The sequence below is a fragment of the Limanda limanda genome, chromosome 11, assembly GCF_963576545.1.
Source record: "Limanda limanda chromosome 11, fLimLim1.1, whole genome shotgun sequence".
Taxonomy (NCBI): domain Eukaryota; kingdom Metazoa; phylum Chordata; class Actinopteri; order Pleuronectiformes; family Pleuronectidae; genus Limanda; species Limanda limanda.
This window is the reverse complement of record NC_083646.1, coordinates 23,382,381-23,403,445: the sequence shown is the minus strand read 5'-3', so window position 1 is coordinate 23,403,445 and position 21,065 is coordinate 23,382,381. Positions and strand designations below refer to the sequence as shown.

Sequence of the window (21,065 nt, the reverse complement as noted above, 5' to 3'; positions counted from 1 at the left end):
GAGCTATTAAAGTAATTCACAGATTCATGTTTTTATTTTAAACATAAATGTAGAAGAGACAGTGAATCCTCAAGCTATCTGTGGATGGCACACAAAATCCCACATTAGTGAGATGTCAGACCCTGATGGGTAGCACAAAATTTATCTAATCTTGGATGGATGGAGGTTGTCAGGCAGAGGGTCAAATCAGCCTCACAATATGTTGGATGCATGTTAATGTGTATTGAAAGACAATAAAATTCGTGAAAAAAAAAAAATTATAAAAAATTTAAAAAATTGTCGAATCAACCAAAGATTTTGCGGGCCCCCTGCAGTACCTCCGCGGACCCCCTAGGGGTCGCGGACCCCCTGTTGAAGACCTCTGCTTTAGACCTAGTCAGTTAACAACTAATCTACTCAAAACTAGTCTCTCAAATCTAGTTAGTCTCCTTTAAATCAAAAAGCATGTAGAAAATCTATAAAATTACTAACTACTGAAACGTAGTCAGCAACCAACCACAGTTACACAAAACGTCTTTCTTTCTTTAAAAATTAATTATAAGAAGAGACAGAAGATTCATGAAGTCTAATTTTTTTATTCCCATACTGTTACATTAATGCGATGAAACAGATCAACCCATCTCGCGATCGTCCTCATCACATGTAATTCCAGCACTTGTAGAGCCTGTTGATCCTCAGAATGTCGATGCGGGACATGCCGCCTCTCTGGCCGATGGCAACAGAGCGATCGGGGATGGGGGTGATGGTTTCTGTTCTTCCAATTCCAAAGGCAGTTCTACAGATATGGACAATAGTAATGAGTCATATAATCGTTCAGATACATGTCAAGATTCAGCACTGATTAATTTGTCGAAGTGCGACGTGTCTGCTCTCTCTCACCTTCCGTAGTGCATCAGAGAGTCGTAGTCATATGGAGTGTTGAGGTTGTTCGTGTCCATCTTTCGGAAGTTGTAATACGTATCTGTTGAGATAAAAAAAATCCCAGTAAGTATCGAATAGACAAATTAATATATCAATCGGAATCAATGGACAATGAAGTGGGGATCTTACGTCTGTATATGTTCTCCCAGTTGATTTTGACGTACTGGTCGCGGTCGCTGCGAGTGTGCTCGTGGTAGAAGCCGAGCGAGTGCATGACCTCGTGCTGGATGATGCCACGTTGGATGCAGCCGTACCTCTGCAGTGACACTGTCTGCCTGTCTCCAACATAGCCCAGTAAAGAGGAGCAGCTAATAGCAGACAGAGGGAGACGGAGATAATTAATATGGAATGTGCGACTTGACATTTGATTGAAACAGTAATGTTATTTACATTGTCAGCGACCCTTTGCTTACACGCTTAAATAATTCGTTTTCTGATGGTGTTTAGTTGGGAGCTGAGATGGGGCTGTCAACTGCAGATGTGTGATACTGAAGGCCGATTTATACTCTGCTTTTTACACACGCACGCACGCACGCGAGAGACGCAACACGCCCCTCGCGTACTTGCGGGGGGCGTGTTGCGGCTTGCGTGCGTCAGCCAATTTTTCTAACTATACGACAAAGCGACGCGAGCCTCACGCAGCCCTCAAGGCTTGTGATTGGTCTGCTTACTACATCCCGTCCGGAGTCGCATTTCCGGTTTCATGCCCGGAAACTGCGGAAACCACGGAAGATTTAGAAGAACGAATATGGACCAAAATAGAAGAGCACTTGGCAGAAAATATCCGAAACCATGTCCACTAGTATAACCCGTCACTGACCGGCGGATTTGTCCGCCAGAAAAAGGCTCTGAGGAGCCGCTGTGGCGATGTCAATAAACGTGTGCCACACACGAAGAAGAGCCGACTTCAACAAAAAACGTTTATGTAAACAAGTATCATCAGCTCACACCTTTACATAGGGGAATATATTTGTATATCATCATAAGTACAACTGATTCTAAGGCAGAACATTAACGTTGTATAAAGAGAGTAATAGAGATTGTAAAAGAGTAACAGGAGCAAAACAGAGGACGTATTTTAAAGGCTCTTCTCTTATGCAATTTTCATTAGTGTCCCACTACCTTCATCCCTATATTATAGTTGTATACTCTATCATATACATGCATGACCTACTCCCTTCACATGCAAGTTCCTTAGTTTTCGACTCACCCATTTCTTGGTTCAAAATTTAAGTACGCCGTCTGCCTATTATGTGGGACAAAGCGAATGCAGGTTTTCCGTTCAAAGTCCTTCAGGGCGTTCAGAATCTCTCTCTTCTCAGAGCCGGCTAAAGTTGTGGGTCAAAGTATTAAATCAGTAATATCATCCACTCAGTGACGTGTTAACATGCACAGTCCAGTTTCACCACCGTGTTCCCTTAAAATATTTAAACCCACCGTATCTTTGGCTTATGAGGAAAGGGATCACCACGTTCCCGTTGGCCGACTTTGGCCACAGACAGGAGTATTTATTCGAGAAACACTTCTTTGCGGTCCTAGTCCTTGGCATCACCACATCTCCTTCCATCAGAAAATCAGTAGAGCCTATAACAATAAAAGACAATTGTGAAAAAACATTGGTCAAATAAAGATGAGAAATTGTTCTCCAAAAAAACATGCCTTTCATCATGGAATATAGAAAATCTGCACTGATACTGTGAGAAACTAATGTTTCCTTGCCGTCCTTGTAACATCACGATTGAATGCTCACCATTGTTCATTCTTAGAATAGTTGCAGTAATGTCCTCCGTGTCAGACATGTCCCCTGAGGTGTCTAATGAATAGAAAAATAGCAGACATGTGATGCATTATAGAGGTTTTTTAGAACTCACTGGGAAAGGTGTGCGATGGTTTGGTCACTTACCATTATCAGCACCAAGATCCTGTGAAAAAATAGCAGAGAAAATTAGCCTTTACTTAATTTTAAAGAATTTAAACTCAGTCTAGTGCAAATATCTGGATAAAGACAGACACCTGAGCTATGGGAAACGTTTCATTGATTATATAGAACACTATTTAAAACTTATTTTCATGCATTATTCCTTACATTTTCATCGTGAGCTTTGCAGGAGCCAAGGAGCAGCAGGAGAAGCAGAGAGATGCTGGTTTTAAAGTCCATGTTTGGAGTTCCAGATGTGAGTCCTGTTGAAGCCCAGTCGGGCCTGAATTTATATGCAGCCTGTCAAGGTGTGTCAGTGTACAGAGATTAGTGGTAGGGGTTCGGTGGGCTCCGTCTTCAACACACAGCCGACGGGAGTGCCCCGCTCACCACCGCCCACTATATCCACACAGGGATAATCTCATTCTGGGGGGATTACAGTGGCCACAGGCTGCTGTCAACTTGCTTAGCATCAGATTTCAGATAAGGCTTTTTAACCAGCAGGAGATCTGGGTCTGTCCCAAAGTTAAATTCGCAATATAGCAGATACAACAAAAACACAAATTTCCCATTACATATTTGCGGCCCTGAGATGTAATAGACTTATATCTTATATTTTTTCTAATCCTGTTTTCTTCTGAATAATTGATAAGCATCCTGATAATACCTTTAAAATGTCATATCTAATGTTAAAACTTGATCTTGTTTCATCTTCTGAAGTTGCTTCTTTTCTTTGTCACACGTGACATTAAACTGAATATATTTGAATTTTGCTCTGAACAAAACCAATCATTTGATGTCACTTTTGGCTCTGACAATATACATAACAATCTTATTTGATTATTCATGGTCTTATAATAAATAATAATAATAATAATATTAATAAATATATACAAAACCTTTTACCATTCTAAGTTTGTTGGCAGAGCAATACTTTTCAGTTACAAAGTAAAATATAGATTTAACGCGGTGTCAGCACGAATTTCATTTGAAATTACAGATAAATATATGAGTTACACTTCATAACTAAAATTTTTAGGGCTGCAAAGCAGCACTGGGCGGGCCCGAGCAAATGCATTTTGAAGCGTTGCATGCGTTTTGCCTGAAAAAAATTAAAATAATGACTGAGGAAATATTGACACATAGAGCTGTTCAGGCTTGAACTCTGATCATGAGACAGAAGTTTGGTGGTGATAGGATAATGCACGGTGGAGTTATGACAACATCGTCTCCTTTGGCGAAGGATGAACCTTCGCCGTTGACACGGTTTGAGGAAATGTCCCAATTCTGAGCGAGAAAGAGACGTGACCTTTGCAAGACATAGAGTTTCCTTTGATCTATGAAGACTGACACTGCAGGAGTGGAGTTGTTTGTTTACGGCCTAGCATCAAAGGATTCATGGTCCATGTATGTCCGCGTTACTGAACATCGTGTTTTAATGGCGTGCAATCAAACTTTGACGCCACGCCACAGTCACACCGTGTGACGAAAAATCGATATGTGAATAACTTTGTATCTCCATCTTGTTGTGATTACACTGATCTCAATTTGAAGTTGATCTGATGTAAGCCCTGGAACAAGTTCCTCAAAAATAAAAATGTGGACTATGGCCAAAATGGCCAGTAAATGCAAAATAGCAGGCTACCTGTTGTGTTTTTCCAATTGCACCTCCAGACTTTTGTTTGTTTGGTCATGATACACCTGTGTGTCGATTTTTGTGAAGATCAGTCAATGTGAAAACGTTTCGGGGGTCTCGGGGGGCACCGTTGAGCCATTTTGCGACGCCCATTGAAAATTCCTCCAGAATACGTACATTTTCACCACTTTCTAACTTTCTGCACTGGGCGGGCCCGAGCACATGCATTTTGAAGCGTTGCATGCTTTTTGCCTGAAAATAAATAAATAATGACTGAGGAAATATTGACACATACACCGCGTTCCACATTATTATGCAGATTACACTTTGCTCAGATTTTCCTAAATAGTAATGCACAGCCAGTCAGTATATTTTTCAAGTCATCAACTGTTAGAGTATAATTCAAATTTTATTGAACAAACCTCCCAATGATAACAGTATTTTTTTTTAAAATAAAAAACTCAAAATGCAGTGTTCCAAATTATTATGCAGTCTCTGAGTTTCTGAGTTTCAAGATATTTTATAGGTTGTAAAGAACTAAAAATTGTCATTTGTTGAATTTGCAGCATTAAGAGGTCATATTTACTGAAATCAAAAAAAGGTTTTAATCAAAAACATCTTAACAGGTCAAGTTACATGTCAACATAGGACCCCTTCTTTGATATCACCTTCACAATTCTTGCATCCATTGAACTTGTGAGTTCTTTGATAGTTTCTGATTTAATGTCTTTGCAGGATGCCATAATAGCCTCCCAGAGCACCTGCTTGGATGTGAACTGCCTTCCACCCACATAGATATTTTGCTTGATGATGCTCCAAAGGTTCTCAATAGGGTTAAGGTCAGGGGAAGATGGGGGCCACACCATGAGTTTCTCTCCTTTTATGCCCATAGCAGCCAATGCCCCAGAGGTATTCTTTGCAGCATAAGATGGTGCATTGTCATGCATGAATATGATTTTGCTTTGGAAGGCACGGTTCTTCTTTTTGTACCACGGAAGAAAGTGGTCAGTCAGAAACTCTACGTACTTTGCCGGGGTCATTTTCACACCGTCAGGGACCCTGAAGGGGCCGACCAGCTCTCTCCCCATGATTCCGGCCCAAAACATGACTCCGCCACCTCCTTGTTGACGTCTCAGCCTTGTTGGGACATGGTGGCCATTCACCAACCATCCTTTACTCCATCCATCAGGACCATCAAGGGTTGCACGGCACTCATCCGTAAACAAAACAGTTTGGAACTTAGTCTTCATGTAGTCCTGAGGCCACTGCAACCTTTTTTGCTTGTGAGCTTGGTTTAGAGGAACGAATAACAGGTTTAAGGACACTTGCAAACCTCTTGAGCATCCTTCATCTTGAAGTTTGCAAGACTCCAGAGGCACCAGCGGCTTCAAACACCTGTTTGCTGCTATTCAATGGCATTTTAGTGGCTGCCCTCCTAACCCTACGCATTTGTTTGGCAGAAATCTTCCTTATTTTGCCTTTGTCTGAACGAACCCGCTTGTGCTGTGAATCAGTGACAAATTTCTTCACCGTCTGATGATCACGCGCAATTCTTTTTGAAATATCCAATGTTGTGATACCTTGACCAAGGAATTGCACTATTTGCTGCTTTTCAGCAGCAGAGAGATCCTTTTTCTTCCCTATTTTGCCTGAAACATGTAGCTTGCTTAATAATGTGGAACATCCTTCTTAAGTAGTTTTCCTTTGATTGGGCTCACCTGGCAAACTAATTATCACAGGTGGCTGAGATTGATTTCAATCATCCAAATAGCCCTGAGACACAATACCATCCATGAGTTTAATTCAAAAACTAAAAAATGAATGTTTTTGACCCTTATATCCAATTTGCATAATAATGTGGAACACGGTGTAGAGCTGTTCAGGCTTTGACTCTGATCATGAGACAGAAGTTTGATGGTGATAGGACAATGCACAGTGGAGTTATGACAACATCGTCTCCTTTGGCGAAGGATGAACCTTTGCCGTACCTCAATGTTTACACAGTTTGAGGAAATGTTCCAATTCTGGGAGAGAGAGAGACGTCACCTTTGCAAGACATAAAGATTCTTTTGAATTATGAGCACTGTCACTGCAGAATCGGAGTTGTTTGTTTACTGCTCAGCATCAAAGGATTCATCGTCCATGTATGACCGCGTTACAGAACATCATGTTTTATTGGCATGTAATCAAACTTTGACGCCACGGTCATACACATACCGTTTGATGAAAAATCGATCTTTTGATAACTTTTAATCTCCGTCTTGTTGTGATGACACTCATTAGGGCCCGAGCACCGAATGGTGAGAGGCCCTATTGAATCTGTAAGGATTATTATTTTTCTCCCGACAAAAGGATGGGCTTTTTGAGGGCTTCAAAGTGCTCAAAAAGTTTCTAAACTTTGCAGTAAATTAGAAAATGGTGAAAATGTTTTATTATTTTTATTATAACTATTATTCTGGAGTATTTGGAAATGGGCGTGGCAAAATGGCTCAACAGCGCCCCCTGGAACCCAGCCCCTAGGTTTCCACATAACCGATTTCCACCAAAATCGGGCCACGGGTGTATTATGACTAATCATAGAAAAAAGCCTCAAGAAGCAGGAACAGGAAGCCCGCCATTTTGGATTTAGTGGCCAATTTGGCCATATTCCACATTTTTACTTTGACGTACTTGTCGTAGAGCTTTCATCAGATCAACTTAAAATTTAGATGAGTGTCATCACAACATGATGGAGATAAAAACCGATTTAGAGATCGATTTTTCGTCACACCGTGTGACTGTGGCCTGGAGTCAAAGTTTGATTAAACGCCATTAAAACACAAGCTTCTGTATCTCGGACATACATGGTCCAATCGAGTCCAAACTAGACACATAAGACAAGAGTCCCGGCACAGAAATCATGACTTGAAATCACAGCGCAACAGTAAATGTCTTGTTTTTTGCATGTCTTACACTTGGATGTATTCCTCCTCATCCACTGACCTCAACCATGTCAAACTGTATCAAATGGGTCTCAAGACATTGATAATGAAGAAATAAGATTACTGTGACTTTTCGTCCAACGCCATAATAGTTGCGTGCCATCAAAGTTCATCAACTCGCTGTGAAACACGAAATTGCTGTAACTTCCGTCTTATGGTTCCATCTCACTCAAACTACATGTGTGTATCAGTGTTAATTTCGTTGACGATAACGATAACGAAAAATATTCGTTAACGCCCCTTTTCCCATGACTAAGACGAGACGAAGACGTAACGAAAACGGATCTTTGAAAATAAAAACTATGACGAAATCTATTTTAATTTTCGTTAATGAGACGAGACGAAACGAAAATGTTGGCGGTTGACTAAGTCACAACAATTTTTAAAAACATAATCGTATCAGGCCGTCATGAAGTACCCGGAGCGGCGAGTGTGTGTGTCTGTGTGTGTGTGTGTGTGTGTGTGTGTGTGTGTGTGTGTGTGTGTGTGTGTGTGTGTGCTGCCAGACAGCGCACCGGTCCCGAGGCTCCGCCCCCGCGCACTCGCTCAGAGAGACAGTGAGATCAGAACTCGTTCATGTGAAGCAGGCCGGTCACTGACTCACCTGCTTCTTATCACTGGAAACAGTGAAAACACAGAGTTTCTCTGGTCTCAGCTGCTCTGAGATCAGCGCCGCAGCTTCTGGATCAGAGCAGAAGCTGCAGTTGGTTTCTACCGAGCTTCAGTTTCCTCCTCCGGTCTGATCTGCTTTCAATTTTTGTTTTCACATTTCGCCAACGCCAACTAAAATATATAGGCTGCAGCTATATGTTTTTATTTATTTCAAAATAGGGTACTTCTTATTTCATACATTTCCCACAAATATGGGGATGACTCAAATAACCCTACATAGTTCTGCGTTTAATTTATTTCAAAGTAGGCCTACACTTGCCTGTGTATTTTCTTCTCCTCTTCATAAGCATTTGGTGTTTCCCCCTGTTGTAACAGGTAAAAATAAATAAAATGTCAACAGTTTTCTTTATTGTTGTTCTATAATTTCATAAATGCAATAATCTACAGATTAGTATAGTATAACTTTATATAAAATTTTATCAGCTTTGTTATCAAATATGTTTTGCGGCTCCAGACAAATTTTATTTGGGGGAAGAGGGGGCAAAATGGCTCTTTTGATAGTAAAGGTTGCCGACCCCTGCTATAGACCTATAGGAGGGACATCTAATGGACAACCTAAGTACTGCAAGCTAGACTAGTACGCAGTTGTAGACACAACACAGGGGGTCCCTGGACCTGAGAAGGGAAGATAAGGAGTTTAATGTGGCTATTAAATGTGACTAAAACTAGACTAAAATGTAATTTGTTTTTTGCGACTAAAACTAGACTAAAATCTAATTTGTTTTCGTCGACTTAAACTAGACTAAAATGTAATTTGTTTTTCGTCGACTAAAACTAGACTAAAACTAAGAAGGATAAAAATGACTAAAACTAGACTAAAACTAATATGCATTTTCGTCAAAAGACTAAAACTAAGACTAAATCAAAAATAGCTGCCAAAATTAACACTGGTGTGTATCAACAGCCCCCCCCCCTGAAGCTATTCAAATGATTTTAAGGAATGGGCGTGGCAAAATAACTGACTAGCGCCCCATAAAGGGCAGCCCCGGCACTACGATTGGCCTACATCTACTAAAATCGATAGGGACACGTGTCTTTTCATGGCAAAGAAATAAGTCTCTTGGATACATATGCTAGACCAAACAGGAAGCCCGCCATTTTGGATTTAGTGGCCATATTGGCCATATTCCGCATATTTACTTTGACATACTTGTCGTAGGGCTTTCATCAGATCAACTTAAAATTTAGATGAGTGTCTTCACAACAAGATGGAGATCTAAAGTTATTTGAATTTTAACATTTCCTTATACCATGTGACCGTGGCCTTGTGTCAAAGTTTGATTACACGCCATCGAAACACGGGCTACTGTATCTCTACATTTTTGGTTCAATCAAGTCCAACCTAGGCATGTAAGACAAGAGTCGCGACCTGATGACATCTACAAAGACACCATGACTTAAAATCACACTGCCACCTAATGGCTACAGGAAGTAGAGTGTTTATCCTTGCCGCAGCGCGCAAACGCATGCAACGCGGAGACGAGCGCTTGTTCATCGAACGCTCTCTCTTCACCGTGAAAGATCATTGCAGCAGGTGAAAAAGCTCGAGTATCACTGTATGGGGGCGAAAAAGATGAATCACTGGATATGCTGAGATACAGGCGATTCTGTGATACAGTAACACAGAACTCATCTCTAGTGGAACCTCAAACTCCCCCTCCAAGGTCAACAGCTGCAAAGTTCCATAATCTTCGGGTCTTTAACCACATGATGGAGTGGAAAGGGCGAAGTGAACGTATGGACCCAAAAGACTGGGGTGGCATGTTTTGGATGGGAGATTTATGCCAATAATGACCGATCACCCTGCGGCATCACCAGAAATACAAGATGTAGTCTGCTGTAGTTGCAAGAAAGACTGCAGCACAAAGAGATGAAGATTGGGCCGATGTATTTGTCATACAAATGAATGGTGTTTCTGCCTATGCAAATTAGGACATATTCAATATGTGTGGAGCAAATATGTGCATATTCAAATTCATTTCAAAAGAAACTTGTAATACAAAAAATGTTACTTTTAATTTTTCCTTTTCTATGTAAAGTTTTATTGTGGTAGGACTAGGAGTAAAGGAAAAAATTAAACCTATTTTGGTATATTTTGGGAATATTCTATTAGTGTATAGCTCAATAGCATTAAAATTTATTTTCAAATAACGGGGCTTTGATTGTTATCAACAGACCGAAAAATCAGCATCTTCAACTGTAGATTCCTGACATTTAGTTAAGTATGTGAACCAACTTGTTGTTGAAGGAAATGCAGTAGATAAACATGCAAATCCACAGCCAGTAGCAGACACACAGCGCATGTGAAAAACAGACAACTGACACATAGCTGATCTGCAGTGCGTCGACAGCCAGTGAGTCCAGAGAGTTGGGGGCTCGACAGTGAAGACTGGGAGATCGACGGGTTGGCGACCACTGGTATAGTCAATAGTTAAAAACAGTCCATAGTCCATAGTCTTCTAAGTTCTGATTTCAAATGTTTTGGACATCATTTCAGCAAGGAAGCCAAAGAGGACTTCTCTTATCATGACTTTAAGATCTGAGGGAAATGAAGCACAGGTAGGCCACAACCCCTGACCATCATAAGGGAAAAGAGGTTCTTCATGACTGACACAATGTTTACCTTTTGCGCAAAGGCCTAAGAACAGAATTTGTTGGGAATTAACTTACTGCATTGCTATCCTGTATTTCTTACAAAGCTATTTTAGTTTACACTGATACTTCAGTGAAAATGTTATCCTTGCATATGAACACGTTTGTCTGTTTAGTCAGACTGTCTTAGTGATTTTCTGAAAGCTCTTGAAATTGTTCAAAAGTTTTGGCCACCCTGTTACAGCCACACATGTAATAATCCTATCAAACTGTTTAAGAGGTAAAATGCATCAGCAAGGTCACATGTCCTAATTAAACATGTTTTAGTCTGACTAAGTGTTTCAAATGAAAGTCTGGAGTACTGCTACTAGCACTGATTTAGATGTGTTTTAATGCCACCCAGATTGTATGTGTAAAAAGCAACCTCTTATCTGTGTTTGAGGGGGAATATAAGGTGCTGTTTCTATAAAAAAGGACCACTGCTCTACACCCTTAGCCACATCCACCCCAAGATAAAGGTAGTTCACAAAATAAATAATATAATCTTAAATATAACTGTATTTTATATTATATAAAATATTGTAATATGTTTATCCTCATTTGAATGAGCTAATTGAGGGTAAATGGAATGTATTTATATAACACTTTTCTAGTCATCGACCACTCAAAGCACTGAGTAACATTGACCCATTCACACACACACATACACTTCACTTTTTCTACACTGCTTGATCCAAGATGATTTCGCACTGCTGCCATCTAATGTGCAGACGTATCAAGCAGAGAGAAGATCACCATGAGACTACCACCATCACAGGTCCTGATAGAAAGTGGATGCAGAGTTGTTGGATGTGATGATGGCTCAGCCAGACAAAAGAGCAGACTGGTTTCTCTCCAGGTTTCCTCAGTGCATTGACCCTCAGGTGCAACACTCAATAACATTTCAGAAAATGTACAGGAAAAAGCAAAGTTAAACATCTAAAGTTAATAAAACAATATCAAGGTTTCCACCTGAGCAGTAGAAGTTGGAACAGAGGGGAGAGCCTGATTGGCTATTGTGTCATAATTACTTTTATATTAACTGTTGTAATATGTAAACATACAAATATTACTGATTTGTCAACTGAAACCACTGAGCTAAATTCAACAAAATCCTGCAATCATTTTGGACTGTTAAAATTTTAATATATTCAAATATATATAATTTATTATATTGCTTTAAATAAGCCCTAGTGATAGGCTGGCACATGTCCAGGGTTATATTGACTGTATTTGCTGGTGCGTAAAATTATTATGTCAGATCCCTTTAGAGCAGGGGTCTTGTGTGTGTGTGTGTGTGTGCGTGTGCGTGTGTGTGGATGGGGTATGCATTTTATGAAGGACAAAACACACAAGAATAAATAAATGAATACATGTAGAAACACAGAATGGACTTTTTCATTGCAAACAGTATCTTTTTTTCATTTACTTGTGTACTCAATTGTTTTTTTCTACATTTATTTACTTATGTATGTATTATTTTGTATCTATTTATTCATTTATTTATCTATACTGATATTATTCTTTGCCCATCATAGATTTTAGGTTAAACTGTGAGCAAAATAAGATACTTTGAGACAAATTGTCCCGGAAATCAAAGAGCCTTGAAACTGTAACATTTTATTTTCATCACGATTTCCAGTTATAGTGAAAAACATGACTTTCCTCTCCAGTCATTTTAGTGGAGATCACTGCTGTGTCCCCTGAAGACTGTTTTACACACTCCTGTGCATGTGTGATCCATCGTGTACTACTATGTCTCCTAGCATCGTAGGAATTATCCATTTAGAGGTGGGCTACTTAAAGCTAAAACACCCTTTCTCTATACATCAACGTGAATAGAGAAAAAAAATATTTAAAAAAATATTTTTTCTCTCTGCAGGAAGAGTTCAGCCTTAAATTTATCTGAAGATCTCCAGACTCCCCTCTCCTGCTGGGAATCGTGTGGCCCACCCCGCTTCCTCCAACAAACAGGGGTGAGTTCAGAGGTAATTTAACAGAAAAGAGTAAAGTAAAATAAAGTAAGAATTGAATGTTTTCAGCGGGATGTGGGTGTAGTTATATTCACTTTTATTGCTAACACTGTACTTTTCAGGTTTTAACTGCTGTCTCCTTTCCGGTCTTTTCCTAGTGTCTCCAACCACAGCAAATGAACAGAGCAAGCGTTTACCTTGACTGTTCAAGTTAACGTCAACAAGTTGATTCATCGCTTGTAAGTACATGTTCAACCTCAACACACATTTTTTAATGTAACGTCACCCTCTTAAACCAATGGCACAAGTATTTTTTTCAGGTTTTTCAGAAAACACAAAAAAATTTACCAAATATTGAATATATGATATTTATTAATAATTCTACTCAAAAGGGTTATGAAAATAGGTTACTGTTGACATACTAATAACAATCTCTGTCAATTATGTAAAAAAAAAAGAGGAATAAATGACTTTAAATGAATTTTTGAACATGCCTTTGTGACTTAAGCAATTTTAAACCTTCAACTCTGTCACCAACAAAGTATAAACTAACTAAACATAATGCTGAGTAGGCATGTGCATCTCCTCACTTCTCCCTCCAGCTGTTCTTTGCTGGGCTCTTACTGATGTTGTAGACACATGAATTGATCTTTGATCTCCTTTAGTTCTGGATGGTCTTTGATCACACCTTCAAAGAACTAATCACAGGATGGGGTATAGTCTGGATCGCATCATCATCAGATAGGTCCTCTTCATGGTGTGGATGTGTCTGATTGGCATCTTCAACAACATTAACGGAGTGTTTAAGGTATTGTCTGCTCCATCTGAAACGAGTCTTGGCCATGTACATGCTGCTTCATCTCTTCAACGACAGTCTCTTTGTCATTTTCAGTGGATGAGGACTGATCGGTGTCAGAATTGTCAGGTGCATCTCCTTCCAAAAAGAAAAACATTTAAACCCTTTGAGGTGTATAGTCACAAATGTATGATCATTCTGAAAAAACATTAATTTACTTGTGGTCACTTTTATTAAGCCACATCAGGGTTCCCCAAAGTGTTAACAGCTGCAGATTCTGGAGTCTTTCCACTCTTTGCTATATGCTAGCTTCATGGACTTCGCTATTTTGCTCACTAAATTGCTGACTAAAAGACTGAATAAAAAGACTGAATAATTATTCAGTATTTACAGACTAGCCCAGACATGGGCAAAGTTAAATTAAATTAAAAAAAAATTTTTTTTGTTGAAACTAACATTTTAGTAGCACTAAAATTGCACGTACTTATAGAACCTTGTAGTTTTGCTTTATATTTGAAGAAATCGTACTTTCTTGATTCTTGTTGTTCTGGGTTTGAACCCTCGGGGTTAAATGCACTTATTTTAAGTCGCTTTGGATAAAAACGTAAGCTAAATTAACTTTGCCCGGGAGTGTGGTGTGTAGGGCTTGAAAAGGCACCTGATCTCCCTTCACTTTTTCCCTTTGCCCTCTGAGCCCTTCTGTAAAATGAGAGGATCAAGGAAACGAAGAGTGGACAATGAGTGCCGAGTGTTTAACACGGAGTCGACAACAAAATACTTTTTCACTGAAGTCCAATCGAAGGCTGTATGCCTGATATGCCGAGAAACTGTCGCAGTTTTCCTGGAGTACAACATCAGCCGTCACTTTGCTACGAAGCATGCTAACTACGCTAGCAAGCAGTCAACGCAAGAACGGGTGGCTGCAGCTCAGAGGTTGGCGACTAATTTACAGACTCAGCAACCTTTTTTTCACAGACAAACTGCGATTAAAGAGTCAACTACCAAGGCATGTTTTTTGGGGGCATTCGAAATAGCAAAGGCTAGCAAGCCTTTCTCTGAAGGCAAGTTTTTGTTAAATGGCCTTGCAAATAAGTGCTTTGCTACTTGGTAAAGGCCAAATCATGTAATGATTTTTCCATGTCATTTATATTAGTTCACAAAAACACTCAATCCATCTGTTCCTGGCCCGGCCCCTCTGTCAAATTTTGGAACGCAAGTCAAAAAGTGTGCCCACCCCTGGCCTAGCCTATATTGTAGTAAACCTCATCACTTACCAATAGGGGACGAGCCCTGAATCATGGAAATAACTTCAGCGGCTAGGTAGATTTTCGTTCCATCTTGGCAGCCATTTTGTACTGTAGCTGTGGGGAAATGTAAGTCTTAATTCCGTAATTGCTCATATGATAAACCTTCTAACACTGCACATTCAAAACAGTGTCAAGTATTTCCATATATGTATTTTTCTTTGTGTGATTTGTGAAAGGAATTTGTGAATGAAAAGTGATGTTGGTCAATATCAAATAATTTCCTCCTGTGGGGAAATATGATAATAATAACTTGTGCTAGATAGCACTTCCTCATATAGTAAACTTTTATATATGGCAAACTACTATAGATATTTAAACATAAGCTATATGTTATGTATTTATTCTTTTTTAGCCTTGATAAAAATGCCTTAGTGAATGAAAAAGGATGTTGGTCAATATCACAGGAGGAAATATAATTATAATATCTTATGCTAAATGTTATTTCCTCATAAAGTAAACTTTTATATATGGCATATTTTAAATAGTTACCAACTGTTTCACATGGAAAATAGTACCATAGAAATCTTAGGAAAAATATAGAGCAGGGGTCTTCAATGTTTTTCAGGCCAAGGACCCCCAAACAGGTGGAGAGATGGAGCAGGGACCCCCTACTATATATATTGTATAAAATTGTGTTTTATATTAAACTGGGCCTAGTGCCATGTATAAACATAACTACCCTGATATTGTGCATTCAATACTAAGCTATTCAAATATTACACAGGTTCATATATTCATGTTTTGGATTTAAACATGTGCAAGGTACAGGATGGCCATGCCACTGCCATTTATAAATATACAGTGGGTACAGAAAGTATTCAGACCCCTTCAAAAATGTTTCACTCCGTTTCATTGCAGCCATTTGCTAAAATCAAAAAAGTCGACAGAAAAAAACAGAAATGTAGAAATTTTTGCAAATTTATTAAAAAAGAAAAACTGAAATATCACAAGGTCATAAGTATTCACACCCTTTGCTCAGTATTGAGTAGAAGCACCCTTTTGAGCTAGTACAGCCATGAGTCTTCTTCGGAATGATGCAACAAGTTTTTCACACCTGGATTTGGGGATCCTTGGCCATTCTTCCGTGCAGATCATCTCCAGTTCCGTCAGGTTGGATGGTGAACGTTGGTGGACAGCCATCTTCAGGTCTCTCCAGAGATGCTCAATTGGGTTTAGGTCAGGGCTCTGGCTGGGCCAGTCAAGAATGGTCACAGAGTTGTTCCGAAGCCACTCCTTTGTTATTTTAGCTGTCTGCTTAGGGTCATTGCCTTGTTGGAAGGTGAACCTTCGGCCCAGTCTGAGGTCCAGAGCACTCTGGAAGAGGTTTCTTGCAGGATATCTCTGTACTTGGCCACATTCATCTTTCCTTCAATTGCAACCAGTCGTCCTGTCCCTGCAGCTGAAAAACACCCCCATATCATGATGCTGCCACCACCATGTTTCACTGTTGGGATTGTATTGGGCAGGTGATGAGCAGTGCCTGGTTTTCTCCACACATACCGCTTAGACTTAATGCCAACAAGCTCAATCTTGGTTTCATCAGACCAGAGAATCTTATTTCTCATAGTCTGGGAGTCCTTCATGTGTTTTTTGGCAAACTCTACGCGGGGCTTCATATGTCTTGCACTGAGGAGAGGCTTCCGTCGGGCCACTCTGCCATAAAGCCCTGACTGGTGGAGGGCTGCAGTGATAGTTGACTTTGTGGAACTTTCTCCCATCTCCCTACTGCATCTCTGGAGCTCAGTCACAGTGATCTTTGGGTTCTTCTTTACCTCTCTCACCAAGGCTCTTCTCCCACGATTGCTCAGTTTGGCTAGACGGCCAGGTCTAGGAAGAGTTCTGGTTGTCCCAAACTTCTTCCATTTAAGGATTATGGAGGCCACTGTGCTCTTAGGAACCTTGAGTGCTGCAGAAATTCCTTTGTAACCTTGGCCAGATCTGTGCCTTGCCACAATTCTGTCTCTGAGCTCCTTGGGCAGTTCCTTCGACCTCATGATTCTCATTTGCTCTGACATGCACTGTGAGCTGTAAGGTCTTATATAGACAGGTGTGTGCCTTTCCTAATCAAGTCCAATCAGTTTAATTAAGCACAGCTGGACTCCAATGAAGGAGTAGAACCATCTCAAGGAGGATCAGAAGAAATGGACAGCATTTGAGTTAAATATAAGTGTCACAGCAAAGGGTCTGAATGACCAAGTGATATTTTAGTTTTTCTTTTTTAATAAATTTGCTAAAATTTCTACATTTCTGTTTTTTTCTGTCAAGATGGGTTGCTGAGTGTACATTAATGAGAAATAAAATGAACTATTTTGATTTTAGCAAATGGCTGCAATGAAACAGAGTGAAAAATTAAAAGGGGTCTGAATACTTTCCGTACCCACCGTACATCTTGCATACAACACTGAGCTATTAAAGTAATTCACAGATTCATGTTTTTATTTTAAACATACATGTAGAAGAAACAGTGAATCCTCAAGCTATCTTTGGATGGCACACATACTCCCACATTAGTGAGATGTCGGACCCTGATGGGTAGCACACAACTTATCTAATCTTGGATGGATGGAGGTTGTCAGGTAGAGGGTCAAATCAGCCTCACAATATGTTGGATGCATGTTAATGTGTATTGAAAGACATTTAAATTCGTGAAAAAAACAAAAAAACCCTGCAGTACCTCCGCGGACCCCCTAGGGGTCGCGGACCCCCTGTTGAAGACTTCTGCTTTAGAGTGTTAATGTTTGATTGTGGTATCAGCAGTTGGGCGTCAGTATTGTTGTTATTAATCTCATGTGACCCTGTACATGACCAGTTTATTATTAATCTGTTATATGAGAAGACTTTGTCACTGGATGGGAAGAACAACAACAAGACTTGAACAACAATCAAACATTAACAGACAATAAATCACCACATTAGATAAGATGACAGTATGAAGTAGTGGGCAGACATCCCCATTTTGGTTGACCCAAGGCTTGAAGCCTGCAGTGTGAAGCAGTTAGTAAGATAACTCCTGCAGGGTTACAAAGGTGGTTCACATCTTTTATTTGATTGTTGAAAAGATATTACAAACACGGTTTTGACATAAAATATACATCAATAGATAGTGCAAAGGAATTACCTACACTAGCAAAGCAGTAATAATAATAGCAGTTACAAACGTGATGTTAAGATAAGAATCGAAGGATAAGACTAAGTGTGAATATGAAAAATAGAAGTAAAGTGTTTTTACTATGTGTGTGTGTGTGTGTGCGCGTGCGTGCGTGTGTGCGTGCGTTTGTGTAGCTTAATACTGTTGGCTCAACACATGAGGCAAACTATGTATTGTGAGTGTGAATAGGGCTGTGTGGCAGTACAGGGGATTAGCATGAGAATAGTGTGTGAGTGCTGGAAGGCCAGTACTTAATTTCTGTCACTCTGCAGCTCCAGCTCTCTCCCCTCAGCCTGTTGCTTCTCCACACAATCAGCTGTGTCTAAACCCTGCTCTCCACCTTCACTCTGCTCCGTTCATTGTCAACCCTCCTTGTTCTCGTCTTCCTCCTCTCAGAAACTGGTGCCAACATGGAAAATAACTGCACCTTCCTATACTTTGCATATGGTAGCAACCTGCTGAAGGAGCGGCTGCAGCTCAGCAATCCTTCTGCAACCGTAAACTGTGTGGCCATGCTCAAGGTACAGTCTTATATCAAAGATAGTAGGGTTCCAGTCAGAAATGTGAACACTTACTATTTCTATCTCTCTGTTTCAGGACTTTAAGTTAGTGTTTGGGAACCATAAAGGCCTTGCAAGTGACCGGTGGCATGGAGGTGTGGCCACCATAGAGCACAGCCCAGGGGAAGAGGTGTGGGGTGTGGTGTGGAGAGTTGACAATTCTGATCTGGAGTCTCTAGACAGGTGGTTATCATTTATCTTTTTCTTTAATGCCAAAAATTTTTTGAATGTTTTCCTGTAAAGCTGATGGCTACCAAATGTGATTTTTTTTTTTTGTGTACATGTGTTTGCACACACTCAGTCAAGAAAATGTGACATTAGGTAGGTACAATCCTGTGGAGGTATCAGTGAACACAGAAGGCCAGGAGCTCAACTGTCGTACCTACATAATGAACAGCTGCGTGTACGCCCCACCATCACCCCATTACCTACAGGTAAGAGACATTTCACTGCATCAATGCTTATGGCTCAGAGAACTTACCGCTGGAGGAGGGATTCCTTCTTGGCTGATGTGGATGTATCAAATTCTTCAGTCATTCAACTTTAATGGATAAGGTCGATAACATTCTTACTTAACAATTCCCATAACAACACCTAAACCATCACCTTGTAATGTGTCGCCCAGTACTTTCTGACTTTGCTTCCTACTGATGTACATATTTAAAATACAATTTTGTGGAGTGCAGCTGCAGTATCAAGTTTATGCCAACTCACTTGCTTGATCAATCCGTCTCAGCTTTCAATCATTAAGGTTTCATCCTATTTTATAACTTAAAAAAAAAAGACGAAGCCAAACCAAATGTACAGGAAACAGAGCAGTTGAAAATACCTCAGTGTGATAACATCACACATTATTAGTATGGTTCTTTTCATGGTCCACCTAACATAAACCAATGTGGTTTTTACAGTTCTCAGTAAATCCTAAATCAGGAAGCTGATGTTCAGTTTTTGTCTGAAGTGTTAAAAAGGTGGATTTCCAATCATATGACCACACGATTACAATACGATTACTGCACCTATCTCAAGCAAGTTGGTTACACTGGTCTATAACTTAAGACATTATACACTAACCTATGCACACTACTTGTTGCTATGATAAAGAACAGCTCATATGGGTTTAAGAATAGGACATGGTAGATCTCAAAAACTGAGACACTGTTGTAAACAGTTTGTTGAACAACTTGTTGCAAACTTTGCAATTGTACAATCCTAACAAATTATGCATGTATGGAAATGTGAGTTAGTAGGAAAAACAAATACATCATGCAACCGGTCGAGAGAAACTATTCCCTCCAACCTATTTCTGTCTGTGAAGCATCTGGAATAGGGATCACGACCCTGATCACCTAATGTGTGATCAAAAGGTCAGACGAGTCGGGGCCCACCCCCACTGCCGTGCGTCGATTTACAGATCTGACAGTTTGTGAGTTAGAATGCCAGATTGTTCATGTGTGAGCTCCAAACATGCCTCAGAGAAAAACAGCTAGCTGTGATGGACGCCGTGGCTTTGTCCACTAAAGTGTAAATGCAAGAGTACACTTCATTGTCCCCTGTGTTATACTGGGCATTGTTACTGTAAAAGCTGCTAGGTGTTCTCAGATGAATTGTGATCTGTGTATCCTGCCACACTGTAGCTTACATGGCTGTAACAAGCAGAATGAAAGAGTCCATTAAGCAGAGAGCAGAGGTGAACAGACTACTGTACATTTACAGTCTGAGTCAGCTACAGGGAATGGAGGATGTGACATAGACAGAGCCTTAGACAGATGTCTGCTTCGTGAAGATGAATGTAATAGCATAGAAAAATAATTCTAACGTGAAACATTTGAAGACCTGAACTACTGAGCAAAGAGAGGGTAGGGCTGTTGATATGGTTATTGTTTCATAGATATGTCAACATTGGCTGACAGGTGCTGACAAATGGATGGATGGGTGGGATTTAGCTGACCACAACATATTGAACTTCGTCAACCACTGCAGGTGATTGTGATGGGAGCAGAGCAGAACGGCTTGCCAAGGGACTACCAGGAGAAGCTGAGAGCAATCAAGACCAACATGTATGAGGGTCCTCTGCCCATGATGGCTGAACTAGAGAAAGCCAGAAGAAGAGCAAAGGAGAAGGCCAACCACCTCTCTGACGCTTGAAGATTCCGCCTGCGTCAGGTCCAGTTTTTATCATAGGAAAGAACCTGTAATACTGTTTACTTCATGCTTAACTCAATCCCACCTGTCAGGACTATGACAAAGACCACTGTCAACCAAAGATATAATAAAGAACGTATGTGTTCAGCATGGTCATGTGTGTCCTTTTATTGGCCCTTTGAATAATTCCACCACTCAGTTCTTCAAACAAAATATGATCCCAAATACCAATGAATTTTGGCTTATTGTTTTCATTGTCTTTCTCAAAATGGCAAAGATGGCATCTAAATACTGTTGTCAAAAATATGACAACCCCAGAGGCAACGAGGTAAAAGCCAAAGATCCAGAAATCCCTCTTTCAGACGTGTGTTAAACGTTCC

The 21,065-nt window shown here is 40.1% G+C and overlaps 2 protein-coding genes across 2 annotated transcripts; one reads left to right on the top strand and one right to left on the bottom strand.

Moving 5' to 3' along the window:
* Window positions 1-636: 636 nt before the first annotated feature.
* On the bottom strand, window positions 637-3,079 carry LOC133014109 (low choriolytic enzyme-like). The gene is made up of 8 exons (XM_061081252.1): window positions 3,008-3,079; window positions 2,825-2,843; window positions 2,672-2,734; window positions 2,359-2,505; window positions 2,132-2,249; window positions 1,051-1,229; window positions 880-961; window positions 637-775 (listed from the first exon to the last, which is right to left on the bottom strand). Exons 1-8 carry the CDS (start codon window positions 3,077-3,079, stop codon window positions 637-639), a joined length of 819 nt encoding a protein of 272 aa, XP_060937235.1.
* A 9,831-nt stretch (window positions 3,080-12,910) lies between these two features.
* ggctb (gamma-glutamylcyclotransferase b) lies at window positions 12,911-20,688 on the top strand. Its single transcript, XM_061081867.1, has 5 exons — window positions 12,911-12,971; window positions 18,380-18,504; window positions 18,581-18,726; window positions 18,845-18,977; window positions 20,524-20,688. The coding sequence occupies exons 2-5, from the start codon at window positions 18,394-18,396 to the stop codon at window positions 20,686-20,688; spliced, it is 555 nt and encodes a 184-aa protein (XP_060937850.1). The 5' UTR covers window positions 12,911-12,971; window positions 18,380-18,393.
* Window positions 20,689-21,065: the final 377 nt, after the last annotated feature.

Coding starts and splice junctions, on each gene's coding strand:
- LOC133014109 (XM_061081252.1), bottom strand. CDS start 3,079: ATGGACTTTAAAACCAGCATCTCTCTGCTTCTCCTGCTGCTCCTTGGC. Junction 2,250..2,358: donor CCTCATAAGCCAAAGATACG/GTGGGTTTAAAT, acceptor CCACAACTTTAG/CCGGCTCTGAGAAGAGAGAG. Junction 1,230..2,131: donor AATTTTGAACCAAGAAATGG/GTGAGTCGAAAA, acceptor GTCTGCTATTAG/CTGCTCCTCTTTACTGGGCT.
- ggctb (XM_061081867.1), top strand. CDS start 18,394: ATGGAAAATAACTGCACCTTCCTATACTTTGCATATGGTAGCAACCTG. Junction 18,505..18,580: donor ACTGTGTGGCCATGCTCAAG/GTACAGTCTTAT, acceptor TCTCTGTTTCAG/GACTTTAAGTTAGTGTTTGG. Junction 18,727..18,844: donor GATCTGGAGTCTCTAGACAG/GTGGTTATCATT, acceptor GCACACACTCAG/TCAAGAAAATGTGACATTAG.